Consider the following 13,630-nt stretch of genomic DNA (forward strand, 5'->3'; position numbering starts at 1 on the left):
TGTATGGGCCCCAGTAAAGCTTTTCCTGAATTTCTTGTATGCTCTCTAGTCAATTTCTATTGCTTGGAGGAGGTCAAGAACCCTGGTGGGTAACACGCCCACAGATAGCTTAGGATGTAATGAGTCCTCCTTTATCAATTTTGTAAGAGTCTAAAGTCATGTGATGCAAAGAACTGACTCATTTGAAAAGATTCTGATGCTGGGAAAGATTGAAGGCAGGAGGAGAAGGGGACAACAGAGGATGAGATGGTTGGATGGCATCACCGACACAATGGACATGAGTTTGAGTAAACTCTGGGAGTTGGTGATGGACAGTGAGGCCTGGTGTGTTGCAATCCATGGGGTTGCAAAGAGTCAGACATGACAGAGTGACTGAACTGAAAGTCTTGTTCAGGTCAGTTAAGGGTGGTTCTCTCACATTACCTTTTTTTATTGAAGGTTCCAACCACCTTTGTGCAACTGGAGTTGTCTCCCCCACAGACACCACACTTGTCATGCTGCAGCTTCGAGCCAATGATGCCATCACAGCCTGTCCGCACACACTTGCCCCGGACACACACGGAATTGCTGTATGGCTTGCATTCTGTTCCATCGGTCACCTGAATGACGAGAAACACCTTAGGGATGGGAAATACTGGCTCTGCATACGTGATTTCTTTGATAAAATCAAGTTTTAATTTGTGACTTTTGAGTTTGATTGGAATAGATTTTATATCAGAAACTAAACTACCAAAAAAAGAAAAATAAACAACGCCCCCCCCACCCCCCGCAAAAAAGCCATAGTTTCCAGGAGTATTGAGTAGAAAATCTTTGCCGTATTGGTAGGAAGAAGAACTGGAGAACTGGGATAAATCAGGGTTGTGCCCTTTCTTTCTTCTTTCTTTCGTGAGCTTAATCTGAATGTGTTAGGAGACCCAAGGTCCTCATCTCCATTTCTGTGTCTGCGATAAGTCCCCATGGTATAGTCTTGTCTTTCTATTGATAGAATATTTGTTTCACCCAGTATGTGTCACTTGTGCGGAGAGAGGGAGAGCAGGATTTGAGCAGGCTCACGAATGTGGGCAACCTTTTTGGTTGCATACTTGTTATTACCATCATAAAATTGAAAATCTACCCTGGACACGCACAGCCTTGTCATGTTGGAAAGCCTTCCCTATTGTGTGAAATGGTGAGATGCTGAAATAGAGATGTGAGCATGTATGCTCAGTTGCTTCAGTCGTGTCCAGCTCTTTGCAAACCCATGGTCCATGGCCCAGCAGGCTCCTCTCTCCATGGGATGGTCCTGGCAAGAATACTGGAGTGGGTTGCCATGTCCTCCTCCAGGGATCAAACCCGAGTCTCCTGTGTCTCCTGCATTCACCACTGAGCCACCAGGGAAGCCCCATATAGAGACAAATTTGTGTAAAAAAGAGTCTGGGGAAGTCTGAGAAAAGTACTTACTGGAAGAGACTGCATATTTTTGAAAAAAAGAATTAGCATATATTGAAAAAGGTAGTTATAAAATAGTATATATATGACCTCTTAGTGGTTTGTGCATGTAAGTAACACACATAGTCATACAAATAAATGTGCATATTTTGTATTTGTGTATAAACAAAACTCTTGTCATATGTCTGTGAGTATATGAATATGTAGATGTGTGTTAATTGGGGTGGGATATTCCTCAACAGGTTAACAACTTTCTGGATGATTATATTTCCAGATGATGGTTTTTGCTTTTATTTTTTATATAATATTTTTAAAAGAAAATGTATTATTTTGCAATAAAAGATGAAAGTTTTAAAATGTACATAACTGGGACATTAACTTATTTTTCAATAATATGTCATAAATATCTGAAGATCTGTTACAGAGGTGGTTTTAAATATCACATCTATTTACAAATTGGATAAACAGTATTTTAAGCCATTGCATAATGTTGATTGTGAGAACTGAAACTTCAGTGATTTAGAAAATGCTCTTCTTTGGAAAATAAAGGATAATTTCACATGCATATATTATGATGTGTATATCTAGAGGGACATTGATTCATATTAAAAGCACAGGACATTTTGAAGTCTCGGTCAGGGATAATGATGTTGACATCCTGATTCATGAATCACCAATGGAATTCTTCAATAAAACATAGAAAAATAGAAAACTTTCTTGTTTTATAGTCCCCTTTACAAATATAATTTGTGCTAAAAATATGAAAAAAGTATTCTTTTGAGAAGCAGTCATTCCATCTAGTAGGGAATACAAACTTTAAGTATCCTTTATATTTATCTTTGCTTCCCAGGTGGCTCAGTGGTAGAGAATCTGCCTGCCAGTGCAGGAGATGCAAGTTTGAACCCTTGGTAGGGAAGATCCTCTGGAGAAGGACATGGCAACCCACTCTAGTATTCTTGGGAATCCCATGGACAGAGGAGCCTGATGGGCTACAGTCCATGGGGTTGCAAAGAGTCAGACACGACAAATTATAAATGTACCTAGGGAATACTATTTTGAAGTTAAGGTCACAACTCATCTTCTTGACAGAGTTACACTTTTTCAAAAAATAGCTTTTAAAACATTTACTTGTTCTGTTTACAAAATCCTTTTGATTCATTGTAGCAAGTTTGAAAATACAGAAATTACAGAGGTGAAAATAAAACCTTCCAAAATCTAGCCACCCCTCAAATAATGACTGTTTACATTTGGTATGTGCAGCCTCCATTCTACCAAATAATTTCCGCCAAGGGCACCCACTGTTTCTGGACGGTCTGTGAGCAGTTACCTTTGGAGAAAACACCACGTAGTAGCCAGTGCCCTTAGCTCTGCAGGTCAGTTTGCACACATCTCCAGGCAAGACACCGGCATATTTGGGAACCCATTCCACAAATGTTTTGACTCCTTTTGCATCAGACTGATATCCATTTTTGGCCTCACACTGCTCATGACGAAAAGATTTACCTAAAAATAAAAAAAAAAAGCACATTATTACTCTGTTCTGAAACTCAGATACATTCTTATTCATGTAAATACTCTCAAGGAGAAGATGCTAACTTTTTTTTTTTTCTACAGTCTCTTGACACACCAGTGTTGAAGGATTTTTATCCACAGAGTTGAAAATAGCAATTATTTTTTCCTACTCCCAGAATACTCAACTGTTTATGATAATAATTTAAAAACCACTCATGTATTTTTACTGATTTGCACACTGGTGGAACAGTGTGGAAGAAGATTAACAGAATATTTCTTCAGCCTCTCCTATTGGTGACTGCTAGAATAAAATCTTTGTTGTCTAGTTGCTAAGTCCTGCCTGGCTCTTTTGCAACCCCATGAACTGTAGCCCACCAGGCTCCTCTGTCCAGAGGGTTTCCCAGGCAAGAATACTGGAGCCATTCCCTTCTCCAGGGGATCTTTCTGACCTAGGAATTGATCCCATGTCTCCTGGATAGGCAGGCAGACTCTTTACCACCGAGCCACCAAAGAAGCCCCAGAATACAAATTACGCTTGACATATGGTCGCTGCTGACACTTGGGAGCAGCGTACCGTTAGCCGGGCAGGGCGTGACGCTGCACGAGCGGTAGATAGCTCTCTTCCCTGTGCAGTAGCGGCCGTTATTCCTGGGCGCTGGGTTATTGCAGTGGCGGTAGGCAAACTGCACTCCGCCCCCACACGAGCGAGAACACTGGCCCCAGGACCCCCAGGACCCCCAGTTGCCGTGGCTTGATGTCTAAAATAGAAAACAGGAGATATTTTACTCAGAAGGGTGGACAATTTTCAAAATGTACATTTAGAAATCACTTGCATGCAATGACTCGGTGGAAACGTCATCACAGATAAAACATGATCATCTCTGAGTTTCACATGGTCACAGATGTTGAACACTCTGAAGTTGCAACGTGATTCCAATTCTAAACAATCCACCTTTTCTGCCTCCTGCCCCCCCAGCACTAGAGGATCTGAATGGGTGTGTGCTTGGTCACTCATTCTTGTTCAACTCTTTGTGACCCCATGGACTGTAGCCCACCACCGGCTCCTCTGTCCATGGGATTACTCAGGCAAGAATACTGGGGTGGGTTGCCGTTTCCTCCTCTGGGGCATCTTCCTGACTCAGGGATCAAACCTGCATCTCCGGCACTGGCAGGTGCATTCTTTACCACTGAGCCACCTGAGAAGCCCAGAGGGTTTGAGTACTTCACCTGAAGTACTGAGCATGCTGCAAGGACCTTCTGATGCTGTGTATTTCCGTCAGTCACCACCGAATCATGGTTCACTTTGTGTTCACTCTGACTTTGCATCTTTAAAGAACTGTGTGATGCTAAAGAAGCTGCATGATCCCAGGTTGATTACTCTTCCATCGTTTCTCCCTCTTGAGTGCTCAAGTTCTGCAGTCCCTTTGCAGACATCACACAGCCCATCTGTCATATGTAAACGTATCTGACCTGAGCTTGGCTTCATAACACCCAGTAGAAAGGAAACCGGACAGATACTAACAGCACCCAATCACATGGACCAACCACAGGGAATGAAGAGCCCTGTTATGACATCCCAGGTTGATTCCTCTGGAAACGCTGCAGCAGGAAGCTGAGACACCAAAAGGAAAATATTAGTAACTCCTTTGTCAAGGACATTCTTGAAGAACATCCTCTGGTTGCATGGTTCATGGTGTCTGTGTCACGGTATCTGAGACTGGTAGCTTGGGTGGTAAGCCTTGAAAGGAACAAGGAATGAGCGCATGGCAAAGGTCTTCCAGGGACTCTGAAAATGTTGCAAGTGCTGCTGCTGCTGCTAAGTCACTTCAGTCGTGTCTGACTCTGTGCGACCCCATAGACAGCAGCCCACTAGGCTCCTCTGTCCCTGGGATTCTCCAGGCAAGAATACTGGAGTGAGTTGCCATTTCCTTCTCCAATGCATGAAAGTGAAAAGTGAAAGTAAAGTTGCTCAGTCGTGCCCAACTCTTAGCGACCCCATGGACTGCAGCCTACCAGGCTCTTCTGTCCCTGGGATTCTTCAGGCAAGAGTACTGGAGTGGGTTGCCATTGCCTTCTCCGGTTGCAAATGAGAAGGAACCAGTGCTTTGCTTGACAATGAAGGTGGTGGGAGCTGACCTGAAGCTGGACTGGGTGTACAGAGAGGGAGGTCCGGTGCCTTCCTGCAGCAGGTGTGGCTACTTTAGTTCCTGACGTTAGATGACTTGCCATTGCCTCAGGTGGTTAAAGAATCCGTCTGCAAGGTGGGAGGCCCAGGTTTGATCCCTGGGTTGGGAAGATCGCCTGAGGATCAAAATGGCAACCCACTACAGTGGGTTGCCTGGAGAATCCCACGGACAGAGGAGCCTAGCAGGTTGTAGTCCATGGGTTTGCACAGAGTTGGACAGGACTGAGCAACTAAGCATGCAGCAGGCACACCATGGTGGGGAACAGGATCATTTTGGAGCTGACCAAGTATGCCTGAGGATCATCTGTCAGCTCTCCTGTGATTCCCTTCCTGAATTTAAACAAATGTATTCCAATAACTTGAAGAGCAGTTTGAAAGCAAACTCCCAAGTGGTGACTCAGGGGCCCTACTTGTGGTCTCAATGAGACAGAATCTGGGCTCTCTACTCATTTATTACTGGGTATAACCCGAGACTGGCATTTTCTCCAGTAATTGACAGCTGAGGATGACTCCTGCAGGTAAAAGAGGAAGTGGTAAATAGATCCCTCAAGGAAAAATATTTTAACTAGGAAACAGAGCCTTCTGGGGACAGTCCCCTCCACGTCACAGGAATGTACTTCAGCCCTTGGGGCTCCGGGGCTTGCGTGACAAGAAAAGCACTTACCGAGTAATATTTTTTCTTGGTTTTGTCTACACACTTGCCCTGCAGGCAGATCCTCCCTTTCCCACATGGCGTTCCTTCCACGGCCGGCAGCTTCTTGGTCAGACACACCATCTGGCCCTGGCGCACCACGGCACACCAGAGGCGGGCACACACGTCCATGCCGGGACACACCGAGTACTCTGGCCCGAAGGTCAGGTTGCACTGCTGGCTGGCATCGTAGGTCTGGCCCGGGAGCTCCTCGGGCCCCGGAATCTGTTTGTGTGGTAGGTCCAGCAAACAGTTACCTACAAGAACAACCAAGATTGGCCACTGTTCTGTGTTTCTGTTTCCAACTTTGAAAATGATGGATCTAAAGAAGCAAGACTCCAGCTGGTATGGAGACACATTGCATCCACAGATCCCTGGCGAGGGGACTCTCTGGACGAGGCTGAGCACCTCCATGAACTCGCCAACACCCACCAGGATTTCTGATGGATGATGTGCCCTGGGGTATCCATAATGATGGTATCATAATGATGGCAGTGAATTTTATTTGATTAAATAAAATTTTGCAATAATTAGTTGTGAAAATAACCATGGTGCTGAGGGACTAAAAGAAACTGGGATGGACCTAGCTGAAATCAGAAAGTGGGTATAATAACAATGTGTGTGCTGTGCGCTAAGTCACTTCAATCATGCCTCACTCTTTGCGACCCCACGGACTGTAGCCCGCCAGGCTCCTCTGTCCATGGGATTCTCCAGGCAAGAATACAGGAGTGGGTTGCCATGCCCTCCTCCAGGGGATCCAACTGTGTCTCTTATGTCTCCTGCACTGGCAGGTGGGTTCTTTACCACTAGTGCCACCTCGGTGTTACAACAGCAAAAACAACAATAACAATAAAGTTGTGTTCACAACTTTGAGAAACAGAGTTTGTCCTTGCACCCTTTCTATGCCCCTTTGTCCACTACCAACCCCAGTTCTTACCTCTTTTTCATGCACTCATCCCCCATCCATGTTACCTTTCCATTAGTTCCGTAAATAAAGAACACTGGTCATTGCTGCACTCAATAAGCATCTGCTTAGCATGTACCGTGTTCTACCAAACATACCAGATATTTGGAAATACAGAAAAATGACTCAGATCCACCCCTCAAGGGCTCCTGATAAACTGAAGGAAGCAAAGTAAGTCAAGTCTTTCTCTTAGACTGAAAGAATTTTAATGAGGAGCTTTCAGGCACCACGCATTGGAGCAGCGGGAAAAGAAAGGAAAATATCTCTGATAACTTGGGACTGAGCCCATTTTGTCACTCTTCACCTCCTTTTCTCTCCTTGTGTCGGTTGTTGAGTGCAACTGGTATTTGTTGGATCTTTAGAGTACACAGTGATGGGGGGGTCAGACAGGGAGTGGGGACTCAGCAGAAGCTGACACACAGACGGTGCAAACTCAGAAGCTAAAATACACGTCGCCTTCCCCAGAAAGGTTCCCTAAGAAATTCCTCCTGAGTGAGTTAACTCCGTTAATTTCCTCAGTTTGTATAGGAGCTTACATATTGTCTATCAGTTTCAGTATTTTTCTATTTACTTGATTTTAGGATTTACACACTGACTGCTACTGAACGAACTTGCAATGAATTGCAACGAATGAACTTCTTGGCCAACACAACAGAATCTGCTACGTAGAATTCTCGTAAAGATTGAATAAACTGATACATTTAAAGAACTGAAAAGAGTGTCCTGCTAGTTCACTTCAGTCGTGTCTGACTCTTCGCGACCCCATGGACTGCAGCTTACCAGGCTCCTCCATCCATGGGATTTTTCAGGCAAGGGTACTGGAGTGGGGTGCCATGGCCTTCTCTGACACACTGATTATTTACACACTAAAAATGATGAATATTTGTTATACACTGACACTCTTTTTGGATTTCCCTGGTGGCTCAAAAGGTTAAAGAATTCACCTGCAATGCAGGAGACCCAGGTTTGGTCCCTGGGTTGGGAAGATCCCCTGGAGGAGGGCATGGCAACCCACTCCAGTATTCTTGCCTGTAGAATTCCATGGACAGAGGAGCCTGGCGGGCTATAGTCCACAGGGTCACAAAGAGTCAGACACGAATGAAGTGACTTAGCTGGACACTCTTTTCAGTTCTTTAAATGTATCAGTTTATTCAATCTTTACGAGAATTCTACATAGCAGGTTCTGTTGTGTTGGCCAAGAAGTTCTTTTGTTTTTTCCCATAGATGTTATGGAAAAACTGGAACAGAATTTTTGGTCAACTCAAGCATTATTTTCTGTATTTTGCAGATAAGGAAACCGAGGAACTTGAAGACCTAAGGATCAGTTACCTAAGGTCTCATAGCTATTAGGGCTTTATGCTCAGACCCTGCTCTTCTTAACATATACAAACCTGACTCTGCTTACCATGTGGACAGGCTGCTTATTTTATTGCTAAAGGGCAGGCATGTGTATGAATCCTTTAAACAGTAACACCAGGCCTAATGGTAGAAACACCCGGTCTAAAGTCTAATTCTGGCAAAACACTAAATGGCTGAATGTTCTTGGCCAAATTAGTTCACCGTCCCTAATTTATTTTCAAGATCTATGAAATGTTGATGTTCTCACTGTGACACTGGAGGGGCAAAATTAGCTCACAGAGCTATTAAGGGGTGATCAGAAAAACATAAAACAATCATACTGGTACTATGCCCAACATATTTAACATTTCAGATTTATTTCGAGTTATTCTTTTTATCCAACAAAAGAAAACCATGTTTAAATCCTATTTTCCACTGAGAAATGGAATATTCAGCACATTTTAAGTACACTGCAAATGTTTTTACAACTATGCTCAAGTTTCTTCAAAGCGAATACCTTGAAATTTGTCAATCTGTGATGGAGGCATTATATGAAAATGAATAAAGAGCAAAGTTCCTATTTAACTTCTAAGCCAGAACTTTTGAAGAGGTAAAGCTTTTTAAGGCAGGCCAGAAAAAGCATTAAAACCTCCTATCCAGCCAAATAGAACTTTGGGAGGAAAACATCAAGTTAAAAGAAAAACATCAACAGCAAGTCAATAGGAAGGAATGATAGTAAAACCTCACTAAGCTTTGTTTAGAAGATAAAATGAGATGAGGCCCTTTGGACTCCAGGAAGAGCATTATCTTCCTTGCTACATAAAAAAGAGCCTTGTGTAAAGCAGAGAACGCTTAGTGGATTGATGATGGTAGAAGACTGTCAATAGATTTCTGAGGCATCAAGAATGCTTTTCAGATCTTCAAAAGTACTGTTTGACGAATCTTTTTTTTTTTCACTGAAAATCACAGACTGTAACACTGGGTAACTAAATATCACCTGGGAAGTATTTAACACGCATGGGTGCCTGTGGCATGGGTCGACATTGCTTTTCCCCAAGTCAAAACAACGCATCACCTCCCCATGGATACGTCACTGACACCTTTCAACCTCCCTGGCAGATGACTTGTGAAAAGAAACGGACAAGGCAATTGGAAATTGACTTACAACAAAGGAGGCTTCAAGATGTGGTCCCTCTTTGTTTAAGCTCATGTATGCCTCCTGCTCAGTCGTGTCTGACTGCTTGCCACCCTTTGAGCTGTAGCTGGCCAGGCTCCTCTGTCTGTGGGAGTTTTCAGGCAAGAATACTGGAGTGGGTTGCCAATTCCTTCTCCAGGAGAATCTTGCTGACCCAGGGATCGAACCCGTGTCTCCTGTGTCTCCTGCATGGCAGGTGGATTCTTTACCCACTGAGCCATAACATATTTGCTTGACTATTAAAAAGAGACCAAACATATTTAGCTCTGTGGTTTTCCCTTAGAGGTCATTTGGAGATGAGCTGTTCTTGCTTAAAAAAAAAGCTTTATTCAGATTTGCCTTTTACTTATGACTTTAATGTTCTCAGCATCAGGATTTGTTGCTGCATTAGCTTCTGATAACACTGAAATCTACAGTCGATCGATTTCATCTATATGTTGACATGTCATTTGGCGATAAAATAGGTATAGACAGCAATACCAAACGGCAGACTGGGGCCAGGGAAGAAGAATAAAAAAATCAAAATACAGTTTGATTCTGAATCTCATGATATGGCATATTTAAGATCTGAGTAACAGTGGATTGGATATACATCTTTCATCTAAAAAAAATGTGTACAATTTGAGGAGGGGTTAGCAAGGAAATTGATCAGTCTTTAATACCGTTTATATCGACCTCTAAAAGTGTTCAGTCTATTGCTGACTTTTCTTAATCTCTATTACTTTTATTCTCAACCAAATCTTTACATATTTTAAGATTTATCTTAGCCTGAAATCTTATCTGGACTTCGCTGCCAACATTTTGTCTATTTTGCTCCATAAAATTGCCAAGTTCTTTTCCCCTTTTCTTTCCCCATCTCTTTTCCTTCCTTCTTTCCTTTTGTCTTAACATTCTGTGTAAAAACAATGAAAATGTGTGCATATTGCAAATTTGTTTTCACTATCCATGTTAAATTAAATGCTTTAAGTAAGGTGAAAAGTTTAAAAAATAAGACTTAGTGATTTGCAATGAACAAATAAAGGGAATAATGTGGTCATATCCCATGGCCATAAAGTACACTTTTGGGTGATGGAAGGTATGCCAGGTCTCCAGGAAATGGAGCAGAAAAATCTTTCTTTTTAATATCTGAATGGTGTCACTATCTTTCATATTAATGACTAATGAAAATTATCAGATGAAGGTTGGTTGTTCTTTTTCTCCCCACCCTCCCCCATTTCTAGCACTGTAGTTATTTCTGTCTTCTCTTCCTTTTCAATACACACAATGAAATTAAGAACTGACCCAAACAGAGAATTCCCTGAAGGCCCAGTGGTTAGGATTTCATGCTTCCACTGCCAGGGGCCTGGATTGGATCCCTGGTTAGTGAACCAAGATCCTGCAAACCGAGTAGAGTGTGCGTGCACACACACACACACAAAGTGGCCCAAATATTCTTGGCCTAAGAGAAATAAATTAATATTCTTAATGAAACTCATTCAAAGAACCCTCATAACACTCGTTTCTTTATCATCATTTCCCTGGTCTTGCAACTCTTCTTCGAGGTCTTTATTTGAATGTCTAACATTAAAAGAGACACTGATGCATCATGGGTTCAGTGATGGATAAACTAACTTGTTGCTTGTTGTTTAGTCCCTAAGTCATTTCTGACCCTTTTGTGACCCTGTGGACTGTAGCCTGCCAGGCTCCTCTGTCTATAGGATTTCCCAGGCAAGAGTATTGGAGCGGGTTGCCATTTCCTTCTCCAGGGAATCTTCCTGATCCAGGGATCAAACCTACATCTCTTGCATTGGCAGGAGGATTCTTTACCACTGAGTCAGTGACTCAGTAGTCAGTTGCTCAGCCTATAGCCCTCTAGGCTCCTCTGTCCATGGGATTCTCCAGGCAAGAATATTGGAGTGGATTGCCATTCCCTTCTCTAGCAGACCTTCCCGACCCAGGGATCGAACCCAGGTCTCCTGCATTGCAGGCAGATTCTTTACCATCTAAGCTCAAGGGAAATCACTAGGGAAGCCCTTAAACTAACTTGGGCAATGATAAAGGCATAGCCATTACTGTGCCAAAGTAATTCACAGTAATTCACGAGGTCTGTTTGTGAAACTGTGAGAAGCATTAGTACACTGTTTAGCAGATGTTATTCCAGGGAAATTTCGATTAAAAATTCTCTGTATTTGAGGATGAAGATTAGCTTTATAAACAGGTCACTGTGGACTTAAAATTCATGTCTCACTTGCAGACTCTGTTAAAGAACATATTTACTTTGAAAAATCAAGAGGCTACCATAGTGGGCTTTGAATTTCATAAGACCCTAAAAACCAAATGTTAAGATCGTATTACGACCTCTACTGTCTATACTTACAAAGGGTTAAGAGAATGGCTTTTTAATATCACTTTTTCTCCAAAGCTGTGTGTTCAGTAAGAGGCTGCAAATTAGTTCTTTAAATATGACTTTTTCAAAGATGTCTATAGCTTTTCCTTAGCAGCCTGTGTCTTGGGTGTGCTTGAGCTGTATCTGCTTTGGCAGTGGCCCTTTCTCATCACCTGGCACTGGGTACTCAGTGATCCAGAGGACACGGCTATTATTTTTGGCTTCAAGATTATTAAGCATTTGAGAAAGGAAATTTAATAACTTGCTTTTGCTAAGCAATTTCTCTGCCAGTGCTTACCTTTATTTTTGAGGATCATACTCCTAAGCCAATTTGCCTAGAGCTAGGTTGTATAAACACTGCAGAAAGTTACAAGTATCTTGGCCAGGCTGGGGTTGTGGGTCCCCCATAAGACATGACTTCTTCCTTTCTGAATCAGAAATTTGCAGGCCCAGTTATTTTAGAGTGTGCAAACTGAATTGTCAGTCATAACCTAATTGCTGTGCATTTCTTGTTGGAACTAAATCAGAAAGCACTCAATATTAATAAATTTAAATTTGGCAGTGGTAGAGTGCTACACATGTCTAGCTACTTATGGCTAATAATTTTAAAAACAAATGATACAAATTAAATTGTACCCTAAGAACTCATTTCTCCAGCATTGCTGGAGGTGGGAAGGAGACAGGTAAGCAATTATATAAATGGATTTTCTATGTACTCTGCATGCGTGTGTGCTAAATCACTTAGTTGTGTTTGACTCTTTGTGACCCCCTGGACTGTAGCGCACAAGGCTCCTCTGTCTATAGGATTCTCGGGGCAAGATACTGCAGTGGGTTGCCATTTCCTCCTCCAGGGGATCTTCCCAACCCAAGAATCAAACCCGGGTCTCCTGCATTGCAGGCAGATTCTTTACCGACTGAGCTATGAGGGAAGCCCTAAATTGTTAGTAGCCTAGAAAATCAGAACAGAAAAACAGAAACATTTCATTCCTACTGCATGTGAACGAATGGGCTCTGCATGCAAATAGTAGATGGAAAAGGAAGATTTGATGATATGGTTTCATGACATCAGCTCAGTCTTCTAACAAAGATGTGTGTTTGTTTGCTTTTGTTTGTCTTTCCATTGCCTTGGGCTTTGACAGTCCCCTTGATTCTCTTCTAAGCTCTGAAGTTGAAATGTCAGAACGGCCACCATCTCAAAATCCCGCTGACTAATTCCTATCACCACACTCTTAGTTGAACTGATCTAAGTCAGTTTTTGGTTTCACTCTAAAAGTTATTAAGGTATTTAAAGTGACGCTTAAATGACAGTGCTACATAGAGTATTGTAGCTTCGATTCTGTATCTGTTTTTCAATGAATGCTTCCCTGGTGGCTCAGCGGTAAAGAATCCGCATGTGACACAGGAGACTCGGGTTTGATCCCTGGATCGAGAAGATCCCCTGGAGAAGGGAATTGCTATCCATTTCAGTATTGTTGCTGGGATAATCCCATGGACAGAGGAACCTGGTGGGCTACAGTCCACGGGGTTGCAAAGAGTCGGACATGACTGGAGCATGCATAGGTTAGGTTTGAAATGAATATAATTGATCTTACCACTGTGTCACAGCTACAGTGTCTTTCTTAGACCCTCATCATAAAATCAGTTTTCTTTTGGTGGGCAGAGCGGGGTTGAAGGGTTAGCTAAAACACAAAACTGCTTACTCAACACTCAAAGGTGAAAGACTATAGGTTTTGATGAAACAAATGAATGAATGACTATATTATGAGAATTTCCTGTCCAATAAATATGGGTAATGAAATTTATTTATTTACTTAACATATAGATGGGAAAGTTAGATAAGATTTTCTCAGTGCAAATGAATGAGACCTATTTCTAGTAAAAGTACGGTTTGGTGGTTATCTACCAGGAGATCCTTTGGAGCAGATGTAGGAAGATGTATAAAATTTGTTGTA

The 13,630-nt window shown here is 42.4% G+C and overlaps 1 protein-coding gene across 1 annotated transcript in view; it reads right to left on the minus strand.

Moving 5' to 3' along the window:
• Window positions 1-13,630, minus strand: part of ADAMTS5 (ADAM metallopeptidase with thrombospondin type 1 motif 5) — a 56,277-nt gene that overhangs the window by 14,290 nt on the left and 28,357 nt on the right. Inside the window, exons 4-7 of the mRNA XM_040227668.1 lie at window positions 5,790-6,073; window positions 3,515-3,698; window positions 2,756-2,931; window positions 424-599 (exon numbers count right to left, since the gene is read on the minus strand). Of these exons, the coding sequence (XP_040083602.1) occupies window positions 424-599; window positions 2,756-2,931; window positions 3,515-3,698; window positions 5,790-6,073 (820 nt within the window). The remainder of the gene's footprint in view (window positions 1-423; window positions 600-2,755; window positions 2,932-3,514; window positions 3,699-5,789; window positions 6,074-13,630) is intronic.

This window comes from Oryx dammah, unplaced genomic scaffold (genome assembly GCF_014754425.2).
Source record: "Oryx dammah isolate SB20612 unplaced genomic scaffold, SCBI_Odam_1.1 HiC_scaffold_2, whole genome shotgun sequence".
Classification (NCBI taxonomy): domain Eukaryota; kingdom Metazoa; phylum Chordata; class Mammalia; order Artiodactyla; family Bovidae; genus Oryx; species Oryx dammah.